The 19,041-nt window shown below is 45.5% G+C and overlaps 1 protein-coding gene across 1 annotated transcript in view; it reads right to left on the bottom strand.

The window, feature by feature from the left end:
- Positions 1-14,638: 14,638 nt before the first annotated feature.
- The window catches only part of znf462 (zinc finger protein 462), an 80,223-nt gene continuing 75,820 nt past the window's right edge, over positions 14,639-19,041 (bottom strand). Inside the window, exon 13 of the mRNA XM_083657704.1 lies at positions 14,639-17,580. Coding sequence (XP_083513830.1) covers positions 17,403-17,580 — 178 coding nt within the window. The 3' untranslated portion in view covers positions 14,639-17,402. The remainder of the gene's footprint in view (positions 17,581-19,041) is intronic.

The following is a 19,041-nucleotide window of genomic DNA, read 5'->3' on the forward strand; positions in this document are numbered from 1 at the left end:
TCCTGATGTGCCATATATAAGGCTGAATGGTCCCACACCACTGCACTGTGGGCTTCAAGGTATTTGTGCTTGTGTGACTCTGGACAGACATGGATGTAGACTGCTGACTTGACTTGTTGGCGGAGACGTACAACCGCGAGGCGGTTATTTCCAGTTTGTTCCAGTTTTTAAGAATCTGTGATAATCAGTATAATGCAATGCCATCTTCAGATTGTTGGGATCGCTAATAACTCCTCAAAGCTAGGCTACTTGTGTAAATAAGTAGGAGGCAGGAAAAAGAAATGAATAAGTGATGCAGAACAGAGTCATATCACAAGTGCAATCATTTCACAGATTAAGTGGCCTTGTGGTTTGAGTGTGTGCCCTGAGACTGGGAGGTTGTGAGTTCGATCCCCGGCCGAATCATAGCAAAGACTATAAAAATAGGACCCATTTGGCTCCCTGCTTGGCACTTGGCATCAAAGGGTTGGAATTGGGGGGTTAGATCACCCAATGATCCATGAGCGCGGCACTGCTGCTGCTCAACGCTCCCCCAGGGGATGGGTCAAATGCGGAGAACAAATTTCACACACTCAGGTGTGTGACAATCGTTTTGACTTTACCTTTACCTAAAGTAGTGCAAGGCACACAAAACTGAATACAATCGACTGGAAAATTAACACGGTCTTCTCAATGGCTGTAAATCCCAGAACTCCCATAACATCTTTCATCATCACACGAATTTGGAATAAACCTGAAGCTTTCTATCGCCTTTTTTTATTATCAGTCTCAACAATCCTCCCAGGCCTTTCAAGCATGGGGGAATTTCAATGTGATGGCTCTCGTCCGTCCGGCGCTCAGTATTCAGAGGCTTCAGTGACTTGTGTCTCGCAGGCCGCTGTGTCCCTGCTCTGACTTTCAGAGAGCTGCTGAATGTGAGATGATACACTGCAGCTCAAAGAGCTCTCTGCCCAGGGCCCGTTCTCTCTCTCTCCTCCTACAGTAGTCTCTCTGCCCAGGGCCCGTTCTCTCTCTCTCCCCTCCTACAGTAGTCTCTCTGCCCAGGGCCTGTTCTCTCTCTCTCCTCCTACAGTAGGCCCTCTGCCCAGGGCTCGTTCTCTCTCTCTCCTCCTACAGTAGGCTCTCTACCCAGGGCTCTTTCTCTCTCTCTCCCCTCCTACAGTAGTCTCTCTGCCCAGGGCCCGTTCTCTCTCTCTCCTCCTACAGACAGTAGGCTCTCTACCCAGGGCCCGTTCTCTCTCTCCCCTCCTACAGTAGTCTCTCTGCCCAGGGCCCGTTCTCTCTCTCCCCTCCTACAGTAGTCTCTCTGCCCAGGGCTCGTTCTCTCTCTCTCTCCCCCTCCTACAGTAGTCTCTCTACCCAGGGCTCGTTCTCTCTCTCTCTCCCCCTCCTACAGTAGTCTCTCCCAGGGCCCGTTCTCTCTCTCCTCCTACAGTAGTCTCTCCCAGGGCCTGTTCTCTCTCTCCCCTCCTACAGACAGTAGACTCTCTACCCAGGGCTTGTTCTCCCTCTCCCCTCCTACAGTAGTCTCTCTACCCAGGGCCCGTTCTCCCTCTCCCCTCCTACAGTAGTCTCTCTACCCAGGGCCCGTTCTCTCTCTCCCCTCCTACAGTAGTCTCTCTGCCCAGGGCCCGTTCTCTCTCTCCCCTCCTACAGTAGTATCTCTACCCAGGGCCCGTTCTCTATCTCCCCTCCTACAGTAGTCTCTCTACCCAGGGCCCGTTCTCTCTCTCTCCCCTCCTACAGTAGTCTCTCTACCCAGGGCCCGTTCTCTCTCTCTCCCCTCCTACAGTAGTCTCTCTACCCAGGGCCCGTTCTCTCTCTCCCCTCCTACAGTAGTCTCTCCCAGGGCCCGTTCTCTATCTCCCCTCCTACAGACAGTAGGCTCTCTACCCAGGGCTCGTTCTCTCTCTCCCCTCCTACAGTAGTCTCTCTACCCAGGGCTCATTCTCTCTCTCTCCCCTCCTACCGACAGTAGACTCTCTACCCAGGGCTCGTTCTCTCTCTCCCCTCCTACAGTAGTCTCTCTACCCAGGGCTCATTCTCTCTCTCTCCCCTCCTACAGACAGTAGGCTCTCTACCCAGGGCTCGTTCTCTCTCTCTCCCCTCCTACAGACAGTAGTCTCTCTGCCCAGAGCCCGTTCTCTCTCTCTCCCCTCCTACAGACAGTAGGCCCTCTACCCAGGGCCCGTTCTCTCTCTCTCCCCTCCTACAGTAGTCTCTCTGCCCAGGGCCCATTCTCTCTCTCCCCTCCTACAGTAGTCTCTCTGCCCAGGGCCCATTCTCTCTCTACCCAGGGCCCGTTCTCTCTCTCTCCCCTCCTACAGTAGTCTCTCTGCCCAGGGCCCGTTCTCTCTCTCCCCTCCTACAGACAGTAGGCTCTCTACCCAGGGCCCGTTCTCTCTCTCTCCCCTCCTACAGTAGGGGACGTGCTCATCAGGCATTCCCTGTGTTGTTCAGCAGCAGCAGCAGCAGCAGCAGCAGTGTCCTCCTTTCCTCTCTCTCTCTCCACTGTGTGGACGCTCCTCTTCCTCCCGTCTCCAGGGGTCATCAGTCTGCCGTCGGCCCCGTCTGAAGTCAGTGGTGAGCCGCGGAGATTACCGTCTGATCCCCCGGCGACTTGGAGATATTTTAGAAAGATGATGTTAGACCTGTGAAATAACGAGGTGCCCCCCCTCCGAAATAGGCAGCAGAGGAGACGCAGTGTGTGTGTGTGTGTGTGTGTGTGTGTGTGTGTGTGAGAGAGAGAGAGGGTGAGAGAGAGACAGAGAGTTTGAATATGCAGACACATGAGAGACTACTCCCAGAGAGAGATGTTAGACTTGTTGACTGACAAAGTAAAGGGGAACCACAGTGAAACATGCGGTTTTCACAAAGATGAGAGCTAGCAGTTAGCACTGTGAAGCCGCGGTGATGTCTGCAGAATCTGAGGTGGTCGTCGAGCGGCGCACACAGACTCACACAGGATATACACAAACACACACTGGCATTCTCTGGGCTTGTGGTTTTGGTCAGCAGAGCTGTTGCAGCAGGGTGTGGACTATACAGACAGACACAGAGAGAGGCGAGGGGGGGGGAGTGGAAGGGTGTAACGCAGACTGAAGGCCACTGGGATGCCTCCTCACCCTGCAGCTATTTCCTGTGGACAAGCTGTGGGGACTATTATTGGTTCCTCCAAGGGACCGGATTCAAAAGGAAATCCTATAGGTCACTGAGGATGGGAAATGTCTCACACAAAAGAGAGACAAGCACTTAACAGCACTCTATGAAGAGCGGTTATTATCCATCAGTAGTACTATTCTCTGCAGACTACTAGAGACATTTAAGGATATCAGATGAACTTTGTGCTCTGAACTATTGTAGCGTGAGTATTTATGCAGACCAATAAATAACATACAAAGTCCAAGACCATTTCTTGCCTGAAAGTCGGTGTCTCCTACAGAGCATCCTCAAGTCTGGGTTCCCCAAAAGCACACTTGCAATGAAAAAACAGGGTCCTACTAGAACTAAAACAAGCCAGTCAGCTGTTTGTAGGCCCGTGGATAGATGGGAGGCTGCAGACACAAATGGAGCCAAGCGTTGGTACCTCAGTTATTGCATCTCACTTTTTTTTTTATCTGACCAATCACTTAAAAAAAAAATCTCTGACCAAGATGGAGCAGCTTCTCAATGCTAACCTATCATTTTGTCCCACACTGACTGACTGACTGAAGGATGTGTGAACACGCTAGGTTAAAATAATAATCATAATCATAATAAAAGACATGTAGCCTAATACTTACCATTTGACCAGTTTGATAAGGATTATGAGTCATTAAAAGGATAAGCACCCACAAGGTGAGCTGATTACACGTCGGAGAAAGAAAACACTTGTATTGGAATTTTTGAAGACTAGAGTTAAGTATCACCACATTCTGTCCTTGAAATGCTTTTAGTGACCCCTCCCTCCCAAAAAAATAAAAATAAAAATAAAAATAAAAATAAATGAATCTGCATTTAAACGATCGTCACAAGGCTTGATCCTATTATCCGTCAACATCTTCAGGTGACCAAGCGAATAAACGTCCCATTATATGATCAAATTATTATACTGTAAGCGAGACACTGACTAGGCTACTGCGTTTCCCGAGAGGACAAAATACACATAATGAATTGTTATCTGATAACTTTATTATCAAGTTAAAAAAAGACAATGAATTACAATATTTACAGAATATCCAGAGATAAATGGAATAAAATTGTAAACAATCATTCTAGGCAACATCACAACCCACCATCAGGTAATCAGATTTATATGGGAAGAAAGGCAAGAAGGAGAGATCCTAGTGTCAAACTATGGAGAGAACAGTCTGAAGAGAAAAGAGAAACGCAATGGAAACAAAACTCAACATATATACAGTATCCAGTGTGTCGTCAGCAGGGGGCTAAACGCGGGGGAAATGGGGAGGTGTGAGAGTACTGCAGTCTGGCGAGACTGACAGTACACACAGTGAGGAATTAGAGTGATTTCGATTCAAATAATCACAACAACCAAATGTGGGTGAACAGCTTCATTACCTGGAAATGTCCCGATTTATCCCCTGGTTCTGATTGCCGGGCAACAAGCTGCACCTGCAACACTTGTTTCCACAATAACGGTTTTCTAACAGTTCTACTTTTCAGGAAAACTGCATTGCTTTGCCTTCAACGTATTTAATTATTATACAACCACACTGCTCTTACTGTTCATTCCCGTTACAGTACAAAAAGGAGATTTTTTTTATTTATTGTAACCAGACATTGTACAACAGCGTAATAACATTGGATTGGGGACTCAAAAAGCCCCTAAGGGTTATCTATCATATTTTGATTTATTTTTTTTGCATTTTCTTTTATGAGAACAACATCTAAAAGGAAAAAGGGTTAAAGTATCCTTTCTGAAACACCACAGTTCAAACACTTAACGAGTATTTTTTGTTTTCTATACACTGGCTGCAAACATGTAGATCACCTGGGTTCCACCATAGACCTCGGAAATCTGATTCTGAAGTTCTATAGCTCCACCCCCGATTTCCTATGTCCATCAATGGTTCACTGCTCAGGAAAGACAATCACGGCAAACATAGCTAGCTTGCTAAACATTTTGGTACCAAGGACACAAGTGTATGATGATTGTGTTCCTTTACAAATTCCATAGCTCGAGAGAGCTATTAGTCACTCATTTCAGACTGTTAAATGTTGCTTATTGGTCTTATTGGAATTGGACATGAAGGTTGGACTTAATTGCTATTCACTTCTTATAAGGCTTTGGGGCGTTCAAGCAGCAACTTCCAACAAATACAATCTCTGCCTTTTTGTCAATAATAAAAACAACAATAATAATACAGCTTTGTCTAAAAAGAAGCACATAAATGCAGGCTCTGACAGTTGTCTCGACACAATGGTAATATAGGATTTCAAGTTGGGGAACTTGACTTATTAAGACACCCTTCAAAGGTTCCATCTGCGCATAACAGGCCCCCAGTAGCACACATACAGTATTATGCGAAACAAAATGGTTTTCAGAAAAGTCTGTCGATGATGAGAGAAGATAACACACCTACTAACCATTCCTCCTGGAATTGTGTTCCAGGGTAACCCTCGCTTCTATAAATATCATCTTGATACAGGCATGACACATGAAACATATCTCTGTAATGTTATGTAGATCTGCTGAGTGCACAGGTCAACTGTGATAGAGGTAACCAGGGGTCGGATTCACAACACCTTCAAAAGTGGTGGCCTCAATGTTGGAGAAGTGAGCTTGAAGGTCGTCGGTGTGGGGAAAAAAGAAAAGAAAACGAAGGAAAGAAAAAGAAGAAGAAGCAGCGCTTGCCCCTCCCTCATGACCACTACTGAGGTGCCCTTGAGCAATTCCCTTAACCCAAACTGCTCCAGTGGAGCTGCTCAGTGGCCAGCAGATCAGACTGCGGTTGTACTGGTCAGCTTCCAGTAGTGAATGTGATCATGGCATTCCTGAAAAAGAGAGCATTGCTCTCAGCTAAACTCCCCTGAATAAATAAGATAAACAAATAAATAAAACTTTAAAAAACAACAACTAAAATGCCACTTTTCCCCTTAACTTTAGTTTTAGGGGAGGGGGGGGTTATATTCTCAAAAACATTTCCTATATATTTTCTTTGCTTTCTTCTCATGTTTCTTCCTAAGAAAAAGTCTTAGGAATAAATGGTGTTCTTGAAATTAAAGTTCTCAAATTTGATCTTGATTGTTTCCCCTTAAGTCTCTAATATCATACTAAACAAATTGTATCCAAGTTGGTTATAGTTCAACAAATAACATTAAGAGGAACATTTATTCTAAAGCTTTATTTGGTGTGGGGCCAAATCAATAGGCCTCTGTCACATGTTTATTGAAAAATAAGTTAGCCAGTTTTTTTCTTTTCTTTATACAGATACCAACAGCAACAATGTTTAAATCTTCGCTCTAGTTGCTCTAATTGTTTTGTAGATGGAAGCAGTTTGGGTTGCCTCCTAGCCTAAAATGTGACTGTTACTAAGAACATATGAATTGCACTTAAGAGTCTTCTTAAGAACTTCCTAAAATGTATTCTTGTAATTTAAGAACGCATTGGTGAATCCGGCCCCTGGAATACCGTACAAACAACATACGGCTTGATGGGAGAACGTAGACGTAAAAATAATCCCTTTACTTCCATCATCAATGAAATTACTGGACAACAACAAAGTAGGACAGTGGAAATGCTAAGGGCGCCAAAGGCTGAAGGCTTATACGTAGTATAATAATATCAAGGGACCTAAAATATAGCAATTTGCTATAATCATTGGGGGAATTGTCATTTTTTCTATCAATGAAGAAGAAAAGGATTTGCGATGTAACTAGAATAGATAAGGTGCAACTATTCGTCAAGGAATACTTCTACACAGTTAGCACAAGGCTAAGATGCAAAAAACAAACAAACAAACAAACAAAACAACAACAATAAAACCAAGAAAAGGTACTCTGTACTCTACAGTGGGCCAGGGGTATAATGCTTTCATACGTCATCGGTTCCTTTAGGTAAAGGTAGCCCTGATTTGGACGTGCAGGGAGGTTGTAAAAGGTGCTTGAAATAATAATAAACGCTTCAATTGACTAATCCGTTTGGACAACAATCTCGATAAATAGCTTAGTAGTTTTTTTTCTTCTTATCTAGGTAGGGCTTTCACTGTAGATTTGACCAGAATGTCAGCAATAAGAGTTCTGTTCACTATTGGTTACCAATATATTAAGATCTGTCCTAGGGGACCGCCCGTTCAAAGAGCTCAGCCATTTTGAAAACAAGTAGGATGCAGCACACAACCTAATACTTCTAATATGTAACACATAAATTCTAATAACGCGCCAACTTATCACGATTCACTCCCCCCCCCCCAATTTTCCTTTAGCATCCTACTTTATTATCCAACTGAGTGTTGATCTTAACATTTTGTGATTTCCTCGCACAATATCCCGATAAGATCCTCAACTCAGTGTTGATCCTACCGCGTTACGACTTCCTAGGACGACATCCTGATAGGCCTCAACTCTTTTCAACCAAACTGTCGGTCCTTTTTGGTCTCAAGCGATTCTTTGTCTTACAGGTTTGGACTTGTGTGGGACAGGTCGGTGGGGTACCCTCCTCCCTCCTCCGTGCCGTTGCTGCTGGACAGCTCCAGTCCTGCGTCCATGGAGACGGATGAGCCTACGTCAGGCGGCGCGGAGGCCTCCGTCTCGGGGGTGGTGCTGTTGTCCATCTGACTGCTGTTCACCATCCTGCCAGAGGAGGAGAGAGGGCCAAGACGTGTGATTTTCAACAAGGGTGGAGGGACAAGATATGAACAAGTGGAACACTGAAAAGAACAGAGGAAACTATTCCTGCTATGTAGAGATGTGCACACTGCTTTGGAGCTATGGAATATTCGGCATACTTTCCCACCCCGAGATTCATTTTCCCCCACGTGTAACGCTGAAATTTTTGCTTTTTCTCCTGCTGTGCTCCTGATTGGTAATTTCTCCTGATAATCTCCCGATTCCATCGCGATAGTAATAGCTGTAGCGGGCTTAGTTTTAAAGCCAGATATTATCTAAAATGTCTGGTATCATATACATTTAGGGGCACTTTACACGAGGACGGTTTCCTATGGTGACGGGGAATTATTTTATCGTTAGTGCCTCCCTGTTAGACGGCGACGGCGAATTTGGGCTTAGGAAACGACACATTCTGAAACCACCTTCCAGAGTGGAATTCTTTGAGACGCTTCCCGCTGAGGGCTCCATGTAATCGCTTGAAGACGGCTCATTTCAGGAACTCTGACGTGCCTGCAGACGCGACACACGCGATTACGCAATAGCCGTGTGCGAGTTGGCAACCATTTTCAAAAGAAAACGTCAGTATGAATGAAGTTTGGCAACATTCAGAATTAAGCTACACTGCGGCCAACTTCAGTTACATGTTCATAACGTTACTGCTGCGAGGAGCCGATGGCTGTACCCGGTCGGCATTTAACGTTAGTTACAAAAGCACGTCGACAGTGTTTTCTCACTGCCAGTAGAAGTAGGGTTTGACAGAAATACGAAATACGACAAATATTAAAACTTTAAAACAGTTTGGGGTTTATTTTAGCTTGAAAACAGCTTTCTGGCAAGTCTAAATGACTGCGGTAGGCGTACTCTACTTCCGGGTTTAAAACCGGAAAAACGATTACGAAATGACATCATGCAGAAGCATCCTTGTATGGGCAAAGAATAAGGTGATCACACTGCCACCTAGTGACCTGGCATGTACATTACGGCATTTTAAAAATTCAACAGCGCTCATGTAAATAGGGAGAAGGTGTGAAGGAAAAGGTGTGAAGGAAACGCTATTGTGTCGTTTCTTCCAGAAACTGTCCTCGTGTAAAGGGCGCCTTAGGCAAATTTTTGGCCAGGGAACAATTATTTCAAAGGGGACCCTTGACCTCTCACCTCAAGATAAGGTAGAAAGGTAGAATTTCTTTGATAGGGTATGACGGAGTTTCGACGGACCTATAGCTATAAGCATGAGCTATTTCAAAACCTCTTTATGCCTCTGGCGACAGCCGTGGCCGCAGGCGTTATGTCTTCGGGTTGTCCGTCCATCCGTGTATCATGTACGTACATCCGTCTGATGCTCATTCATACTTGGACTCGAGGATGAACTGATTCGATTTTGGGGGTCAAAGGTCAAAGTTCAAGGTCGCTGTGACCTCACGCCCGTCCCATCAAGGAAAGGGGCGGGGCTTGGTAAAAGGGGCCATAGCTAGCTAGGGGTAGGAAGGTCGTAGAGTCGGGATTCGAGGGGTGGGTAGTAGGGGGAGTGGCTAGGTGGGATGTGGGTGCTGGGAGGGGGCATGATCAGTAAGGGGGCGGGTCTAGGGAAAACGGGCACTAGCTAGGGAGAGGATGATAGAGAGTTGGCGTCCGAGGGATGGGTATAGGGGGAGTTGCTAGGGGGATGTGGGAGGGGGCGTGGTGAGGGAAGGGGGTGGGGCTAGGGTAAAGAGGCCGTAGCTAGGGGATAGGGAGGTCATAGAGAGTCGCGGTTCAAGGGGTCAACACAGGGGTCAGCCAATTACTTCCTATTGTGTTGACACTTCCTGTGACAGTACAGTACTAGTGAGCAGGTAAAACAGACGGTGTTTTGAACAGGAAGTCATAACACAACTGGGTCAAGTGGGCGGGGCTACATAAGGTGAATAGGGGTAGGACCATTTTCCATGTTGAAAATGATTAGCCATGTTGTTGATGTACGTTTCCTGATGTGCCATATATAAGGCTGAATGGTCCCACACCACTGCACTGTGGGCTTCAAGGTATTTGTGCTTGTGTGACTCTGGACAGACATGGATGTAGACTGCTGACTTGACTTGTTGGCGGAGACGTACAACCGCGAGGCGGTTATTTCCAGTTTGTTCCAGTTTTTAAGAATCTGTGATAATCAGTATAATGCAATGCCATCTTCAGATTGTTGGGATCGCTAATAACTCCTCAAAGCTAGGCTACTTGTGTAAATAAGTAGGAGGCAGGAAAAAGAAATGAATAAGTGATGCAGAACAGAGTCATATCACAAGTGCAATCATTTCACAGATTAAGTGGCCTTGTGGTTTGAGTGTGTGCCCTGAGACTGGGAGGTTGTGAGTTCGATCCCCGGCCGAATCATAGCAAAGACTATAAAAATAGGACCCATTTGGCTCCCTGCTTGGCACTTGGCATCAAAGGGTTGGAATTGGGGGGTTAGATCACCCAATGATCCATGAGCGCGGCACTGCTGCTGCTCAACGCTCCCCCAGGGGATGGGTCAAATGCGGAGAACAAATTTCACACACTCAGGTGTGTGACAATCGTTTTGACTTTACCTTTACCTAAAGTAGTGCAAGGCACACAAAACTGAATACAATCGACTGGAAAATTAACACGGTCTTCTCAATGGCTGTAAATCCCAGAACTCCCATAACATCTTTCATCATCACACGAATTTGGAATAAACCTGAAGCTTTCTATCGCCTTTTTTTATTATCAGTCTCAACAATCCTCCCAGGCCTTTCAAGCATGGGGGAATTTCAATGTGATGGCTCTCGTCCGTCCGGCGCTCAGTATTCAGAGGCTTCAGTGACTTGTGTCTCGCAGGCCGCTGTGTCCCTGCTCTGACTTTCAGAGAGCTGCTGAATGTGAGATGATACACTGCAGCTCAAAGAGCTCTCTGCCCAGGGCCCGTTCTCTCTCTCTCCTCCTACAGTAGTCTCTCTGCCCAGGGCCCGTTCTCTCTCTCTCCCCTCCTACAGTAGTCTCTCTGCCCAGGGCCTGTTCTCTCTCTCTCCTCCTACAGTAGGCCCTCTGCCCAGGGCTCGTTCTCTCTCTCTCCTCCTACAGTAGGCTCTCTACCCAGGGCTCTTTCTCTCTCTCTCCCCTCCTACAGTAGTCTCTCTGCCCAGGGCCCGTTCTCTCTCTCTCCTCCTACAGACAGTAGGCTCTCTACCCAGGGCCCGTTCTCTCTCTCCCCTCCTACAGTAGTCTCTCTGCCCAGGGCCCGTTCTCTCTCTCCCCTCCTACAGTAGTCTCTCTGCCCAGGGCTCGTTCTCTCTCTCTCTCCCCCTCCTACAGTAGTCTCTCTACCCAGGGCTCGTTCTCTCTCTCTCTCCCCCTCCTACAGTAGTCTCTCCCAGGGCCCGTTCTCTCTCTCCTCCTACAGTAGTCTCTCCCAGGGCCTGTTCTCTCTCTCCCCTCCTACAGACAGTAGACTCTCTACCCAGGGCTTGTTCTCCCTCTCCCCTCCTACAGTAGTCTCTCTACCCAGGGCCCGTTCTCCCTCTCCCCTCCTACAGTAGTCTCTCTACCCAGGGCCCGTTCTCTCTCTCCCCTCCTACAGTAGTCTCTCTGCCCAGGGCCCGTTCTCTCTCTCCCCTCCTACAGTAGTATCTCTACCCAGGGCCCGTTCTCTATCTCCCCTCCTACAGTAGTCTCTCTACCCAGGGCCCGTTCTCTCTCTCTCCCCTCCTACAGTAGTCTCTCTACCCAGGGCCCGTTCTCTCTCTCTCCCCTCCTACAGTAGTCTCTCTACCCAGGGCCCGTTCTCTCTCTCCCCTCCTACAGTAGTCTCTCCCAGGGCCCGTTCTCTATCTCCCCTCCTACAGACAGTAGGCTCTCTACCCAGGGCTCGTTCTCTCTCTCCCCTCCTACAGTAGTCTCTCTACCCAGGGCTCATTCTCTCTCTCTCCCCTCCTACCGACAGTAGACTCTCTACCCAGGGCTCGTTCTCTCTCTCCCCTCCTACAGTAGTCTCTCTACCCAGGGCTCATTCTCTCTCTCTCCCCTCCTACAGACAGTAGGCTCTCTACCCAGGGCTCGTTCTCTCTCTCTCCCCTCCTACAGACAGTAGTCTCTCTGCCCAGAGCCCGTTCTCTCTCTCTCCCCTCCTACAGACAGTAGGCCCTCTACCCAGGGCCCGTTCTCTCTCTCTCCCCTCCTACAGTAGTCTCTCTGCCCAGGGCCCATTCTCTCTCTCCCCTCCTACAGTAGTCTCTCTGCCCAGGGCCCATTCTCTCTCTACCCAGGGCCCGTTCTCTCTCTCTCCCCTCCTACAGTAGTCTCTCTGCCCAGGGCCCGTTCTCTCTCTCCCCTCCTACAGACAGTAGGCTCTCTACCCAGGGCCCGTTCTCTCTCTCTCCCCTCCTACAGTAGGGGACGTGCTCATCAGGCATTCCCTGTGTTGTTCAGCAGCAGCAGCAGCAGCAGCAGCAGTGTCCTCCTTTCCTCTCTCTCTCTCCACTGTGTGGACGCTCCTCTTCCTCCCGTCTCCAGGGGTCATCAGTCTGCCGTCGGCCCCGTCTGAAGTCAGTGGTGAGCCGCGGAGATTACCGTCTGATCCCCCGGCGACTTGGAGATATTTTAGAAAGATGATGTTAGACCTGTGAAATAACGAGGTGCCCCCCCTCCGAAATAGGCAGCAGAGGAGACGCAGTGTGTGTGTGTGTGTGTGTGTGTGTGTGTGTGTGTGAGAGAGAGAGAGGGTGAGAGAGAGACAGAGAGTTTGAATATGCAGACACATGAGAGACTACTCCCAGAGAGAGATGTTAGACTTGTTGACTGACAAAGTAAAGGGGAACCACAGTGAAACATGCGGTTTTCACAAAGATGAGAGCTAGCAGTTAGCACTGTGAAGCCGCGGTGATGTCTGCAGAATCTGAGGTGGTCGTCGAGCGGCGCACACAGACTCACACAGGATATACACAAACACACACTGGCATTCTCTGGGCTTGTGGTTTTGGTCAGCAGAGCTGTTGCAGCAGGGTGTGGACTATACAGACAGACACAGAGAGAGGCGAGGGGGGGGGAGTGGAAGGGTGTAACGCAGACTGAAGGCCACTGGGATGCCTCCTCACCCTGCAGCTATTTCCTGTGGACAAGCTGTGGGGACTATTATTGGTTCCTCCAAGGGACCGGATTCAAAAGGAAATCCTATAGGTCACTGAGGATGGGAAATGTCTCACACAAAAGAGAGACAAGCACTTAACAGCACTCTATGAAGAGCGGTTATTATCCATCAGTAGTACTATTCTCTGCAGACTACTAGAGACATTTAAGGATATCAGATGAACTTTGTGCTCTGAACTATTGTAGCGTGAGTATTTATGCAGACCAATAAATAACATACAAAGTCCAAGACCATTTCTTGCCTGAAAGTCGGTGTCTCCTACAGAGCATCCTCAAGTCTGGGTTCCCCAAAAGCACACTTGCAATGAAAAAACAGGGTCCTACTAGAACTAAAACAAGCCAGTCAGCTGTTTGTAGGCCCGTGGATAGATGGGAGGCTGCAGACACAAATGGAGCCAAGCGTTGGTACCTCAGTTATTGCATCTCACTTTTTTTTTTATCTGACCAATCACTTAAAAAAAAAATCTCTGACCAAGATGGAGCAGCTTCTCAATGCTAACCTATCATTTTGTCCCACACTGACTGACTGACTGAAGGATGTGTGAACACGCTAGGTTAAAATAATAATCATAATCATAATAAAAGACATGTAGCCTAATACTTACCATTTGACCAGTTTGATAAGGATTATGAGTCATTAAAAGGATAAGCACCCACAAGGTGAGCTGATTACACGTCGGAGAAAGAAAACACTTGTATTGGAATTTTTGAAGACTAGAGTTAAGTATCACCACATTCTGTCCTTGAAATGCTTTTAGTGACCCCTCCCTCCCAAAAAAATAAAAATAAAAATAAAAATAAAAATAAATGAATCTGCATTTAAACGATCGTCACAAGGCTTGATCCTATTATCCGTCAACATCTTCAGGTGACCAAGCGAATAAACGTCCCATTATATGATCAAATTATTATACTGTAAGCGAGACACTGACTAGGCTACTGCGTTTCCCGAGAGGACAAAATACACATAATGAATTGTTATCTGATAACTTTATTATCAAGTTAAAAAAAGACAATGAATTACAATATTTACAGAATATCCAGAGATAAATGGAATAAAATTGTAAACAATCATTCTAGGCAACATCACAACCCACCATCAGGTAATCAGATTTATATGGGAAGAAAGGCAAGAAGGAGAGATCCTAGTGTCAAACTATGGAGAGAACAGTCTGAAGAGAAAAGAGAAACGCAATGGAAACAAAACTCAACATATATACAGTATCCAGTGTGTCGTCAGCAGGGGGCTAAACGCGGGGGAAATGGGGAGGTGTGAGAGTACTGCAGTCTGGCGAGACTGACAGTACACACAGTGAGGAATTAGAGTGATTTCGATTCAAATAATCACAACAACCAAATGTGGGTGAACAGCTTCATTACCTGGAAATGTCCCGATTTATCCCCTGGTTCTGATTGCCGGGCAACAAGCTGCACCTGCAACACTTGTTTCCACAATAACGGTTTTCTAACAGTTCTACTTTTCAGGAAAACTGCATTGCTTTGCCTTCAACGTATTTAATTATTATACAACCACACTGCTCTTACTGTTCATTCCCGTTACAGTACAAAAAGGAGATTTTTTTTATTTATTGTAACCAGACATTGTACAACAGCGTAATAACATTGGATTGGGGACTCAAAAAGCCCCTAAGGGTTATCTATCATATTTTGATTTATTTTTTTTGCATTTTCTTTTATGAGAACAACATCTAAAAGGAAAAAGGGTTAAAGTATCCTTTCTGAAACACCACAGTTCAAACACTTAACGAGTATTTTTTGTTTTCTATACACTGGCTGCAAACATGTAGATCACCTGGGTTCCACCATAGACCTCGGAAATCTGATTCTGAAGTTCTATAGCTCCACCCCCGATTTCCTATGTCCATCAATGGTTCACTGCTCAGGAAAGACAATCACGGCAAACATAGCTAGCTTGCTAAACATTTTGGTACCAAGGACACAAGTGTATGATGATTGTGTTCCTTTACAAATTCCATAGCTCGAGAGAGCTATTAGTCACTCATTTCAGACTGTTAAATGTTGCTTATTGGTCTTATTGGAATTGGACATGAAGGTTGGACTTAATTGCTATTCACTTCTTATAAGGCTTTGGGGCGTTCAAGCAGCAACTTCCAACAAATACAATCTCTGCCTTTTTGTCAATAATAAAAACAACAATAATAATACAGCTTTGTCTAAAAAGAAGCACATAAATGCAGGCTCTGACAGTTGTCTCGACACAATGGTAATATAGGATTTCAAGTTGGGGAACTTGACTTATTAAGACACCCTTCAAAGGTTCCATCTGCGCATAACAGGCCCCCAGTAGCACACATACAGTATTATGCGAAACAAAATGGTTTTCAGAAAAGTCTGTCGATGATGAGAGAAGATAACACACCTACTAACCATTCCTCCTGGAATTGTGTTCCAGGGTAACCCTCGCTTCTATAAATATCATCTTGATACAGGCATGACACATGAAACATATCTCTGTAATGTTATGTAGATCTGCTGAGTGCACAGGTCAACTGTGATAGAGGTAACCAGGGGTCGGATTCACAACACCTTCAAAAGTGGTGGCCTCAATGTTGGAGAAGTGAGCTTGAAGGTCGTCGGTGTGGGGAAAAAAGAAAAGAAAACGAAGGAAAGAAAAAGAAGAAGAAGCAGCGCTTGCCCCTCCCTCATGACCACTACTGAGGTGCCCTTGAGCAATTCCCTTAACCCAAACTGCTCCAGTGGAGCTGCTCAGTGGCCAGCAGATCAGACTGCGGTTGTACTGGTCAGCTTCCAGTAGTGAATGTGATCATGGCATTCCTGAAAAAGAGAGCATTGCTCTCAGCTAAACTCCCCTGAATAAATAAGATAAACAAATAAATAAAACTTTAAAAAACAACAACTAAAATGCCACTTTTCCCCTTAACTTTAGTTTTAGGGGAGGGGGGGGTTATATTCTCAAAAACATTTCCTATATATTTTCTTTGCTTTCTTCTCATGTTTCTTCCTAAGAAAAAGTCTTAGGAATAAATGGTGTTCTTGAAATTAAAGTTCTCAAATTTGATCTTGATTGTTTCCCCTTAAGTCTCTAATATCATACTAAACAAATTGTATCCAAGTTGGTTATAGTTCAACAAATAACATTAAGAGGAACATTTATTCTAAAGCTTTATTTGGTGTGGGGCCAAATCAATAGGCCTCTGTCACATGTTTATTGAAAAATAAGTTAGCCAGTTTTTTTCTTTTCTTTATACAGATACCAACAGCAACAATGTTTAAATCTTCGCTCTAGTTGCTCTAATTGTTTTGTAGATGGAAGCAGTTTGGGTTGCCTCCTAGCCTAAAATGTGACTGTTACTAAGAACATATGAATTGCACTTAAGAGTCTTCTTAAGAACTTCCTAAAATGTATTCTTGTAATTTAAGAACGCATTGGTGAATCCGGCCCCTGGAATACCGTACAAACAACATACGGCTTGATGGGAGAACGTAGACGTAAAAATAATCCCTTTACTTCCATCATCAATGAAATTACTGGACAACAACAAAGTAGGACAGTGGAAATGCTAAGGGCGCCAAAGGCTGAAGGCTTATACGTAGTATAATAATATCAAGGGACCTAAAATATAGCAATTTGCTATAATCATTGGGGGAATTGTCATTTTTTCTATCAATGAAGAAAAAAAGGATTTGCGATGTAACTAGAATAGATAAGGTGCAACTATTCGTCAAGGAATACTTCTACACAGTTAGCACAAGGCTAAGATGCAAAAAACAAACAAACAAACAAACAAAACAACAACAATAAAACCAAGAAAAGGTACTCTGTACTCTACAGTGGGCCAGGGGTATAATGCTTTCATACGTCATCGGTTCCTTTAGGTAAAGGTAGCCCTGATTTGGACGTGCAGGGAGGTTGTAAAAGGTGCTTGAAATAATAATAAACGCTTCAATTGACTAATCCGTTTGGACAACAATCTCGATAAATAGCTTAGTAGTTTTTTTTCTTCTTATCTAGGTAGGGCTTTCACTGTAGATTTGACCAGAATGTCAGCAATAAGAGTTCTGTTCACTATTGGTTACCAATATATTAAGATCTGTCCTAGGGGACCGCCCGTTCAAAGAGCTCAGCCATTTTGAAAACAAGTAGGATGCAGCACACAACCTAATACTTCTAATATGTAACACATAAATTCTAATAACGCGCCAACTTATCACGATTCACTCCCCCCCCCCCAATTTTCCTTTAGCATCCTACTTTATTATCCAACTGAGTGTTGATCTTAACATTTTGTGATTTCCTCGCACAATATCCCGATAAGATCCTCAACTCAGTGTTGATCCTACCGCGTTACGACTTCCTAGGACGACATCCTGATAGGCCTCAACTCTTTTCAACCAAACTGTCGGTCCTTTTTGGTCTCAAGCGATTCTTTGTCTTACAGGTTTGGACTTGTGTGGGACAGGTCGGTGGGGTACCCTCCTCCCTCCTCCGTGCCGTTGCTGCTGGACAGCTCCAGTCCTGCGTCCATGGAGACGGATGAGCCTACGTCAGGCGGCGCGGAGGCCTCCGTCTCGGGGGTGGTGCTGTTGTCCATCTGACTGCTGTTCACCATCCTGCCAGAGGAGGAGAGAGGGCCAAGACGTGTGATTTTCAACAAGGGTGGAGGGACAAGATATGAACAAGTGGAACACTGAAAAGAACAGAGGAAACTATTCCTGCTATGTAGAGATGTGCACACTGCTTTGGAGCTATGGAATATTCGGCATACTTTCCCACCCCGAGATTCATTTTCCCCCACGTGTAACGCTGAAATTTTTGCTTTTTCTCCTGCTGTGCTCCTGATTGGTAATTTCTCCTGATAATCTCCCGATTCCATCGCGATAGTAATAGCTGTAGCGGGCTTAGTTTTAAAGCCAGATATTATCTAAAATGTCTGGTATCATATACATTTAGGGGCACTTTACACGAGGACGGTTTCCTATGGTGACGGGGAATTATTTTATCGTTAGTGCCTCCCTGTTAGACGGCGACGGCGAATTTGGGCTTAGGAAACGACACATTCTGAAACCACCTTCCAGAGTGGAATTCTTTGAGACGCTTCCCGCTGAGGGCTCCATGTAATCGCTTGAAGACGGCTCATTTCAGGAACTCTGACGTGCCTGCAGACGCGACACACGCGATTACGCAATAGCCGTGTGCGAGTTGGCAACCATTTTCAAAAGAAAACGTCAGTATGAATGAAGTTTGGCAACATTCAGAATTAAGCTACACTGCGGCCAACTTCAGTTACATGTTCATAACGTTACTGCTGCGAGGAGCCGATGGCTGTACCCGGTCGGCATTTAACGTTAGTTACAAAAGCACGTCGACAGTGTTTTCTCACTGCCAGTAGAAGTAGGGTTTGACAGAAATACGAAATACGACAAATATTAAAACTTTAAAACAGTTTGGGGTTTATTTTAGCTTGAAAACAGCTTTCTGGCAAGTCTAAATGACTGCGGTAGGCGTACTCTACTTCCGGGTTTAAAACCGGAAAAACGATTACGAAATGACATCATGCAGAAGCATCCTTGTATGGGCAAAGAATAAGGTGATCACACTGCCACCTAGTGACCTGGCATGTACATTACGGCATTTTAAAAATTCAACAGCGCTCATGTAAATAGGGAGAAGGTGTGAAGGAAAAGGTGTGAAGGAAACGCTATTGTGTCGTTTCTTCCAGAAACTGTCCTCGTGTAAAGGGCGCCTTAGGCAAATTTTTGGCCAGGGAACAATTATTTCAAAGGGGACCCTTGACCTCTCACCTCAAGATAAGGTAGAAAGGTAGAATTTCTTTGATAGGGTATGACGGAGTTTCGACGGACCTGAAGGATTGCCCCAGAAAATCTCCTTGTTTTTCTGAGCCTAATGTTGGCAGGTATGGGAATTTCTGTAAAAAATTTGTCCCACGGCGCAGTCGAGGTCATCATAAGCCAAATTCAGGTTAGTCAGTCAGTCAGTCAGTCAGTCAGTCAGTCAGTCAGTCAGGTAACACTTTTACGGATAGTTCACATCTTTTAAAGTCTAGCTCTATA

The sequence above is a fragment of the Poromitra crassiceps genome (assembly GCF_964638095.1).
Source record: "Poromitra crassiceps genome assembly, chromosome: 21".
NCBI lineage: Eukaryota > Metazoa > Chordata > Actinopteri > Beryciformes > Melamphaidae > Poromitra > Poromitra crassiceps.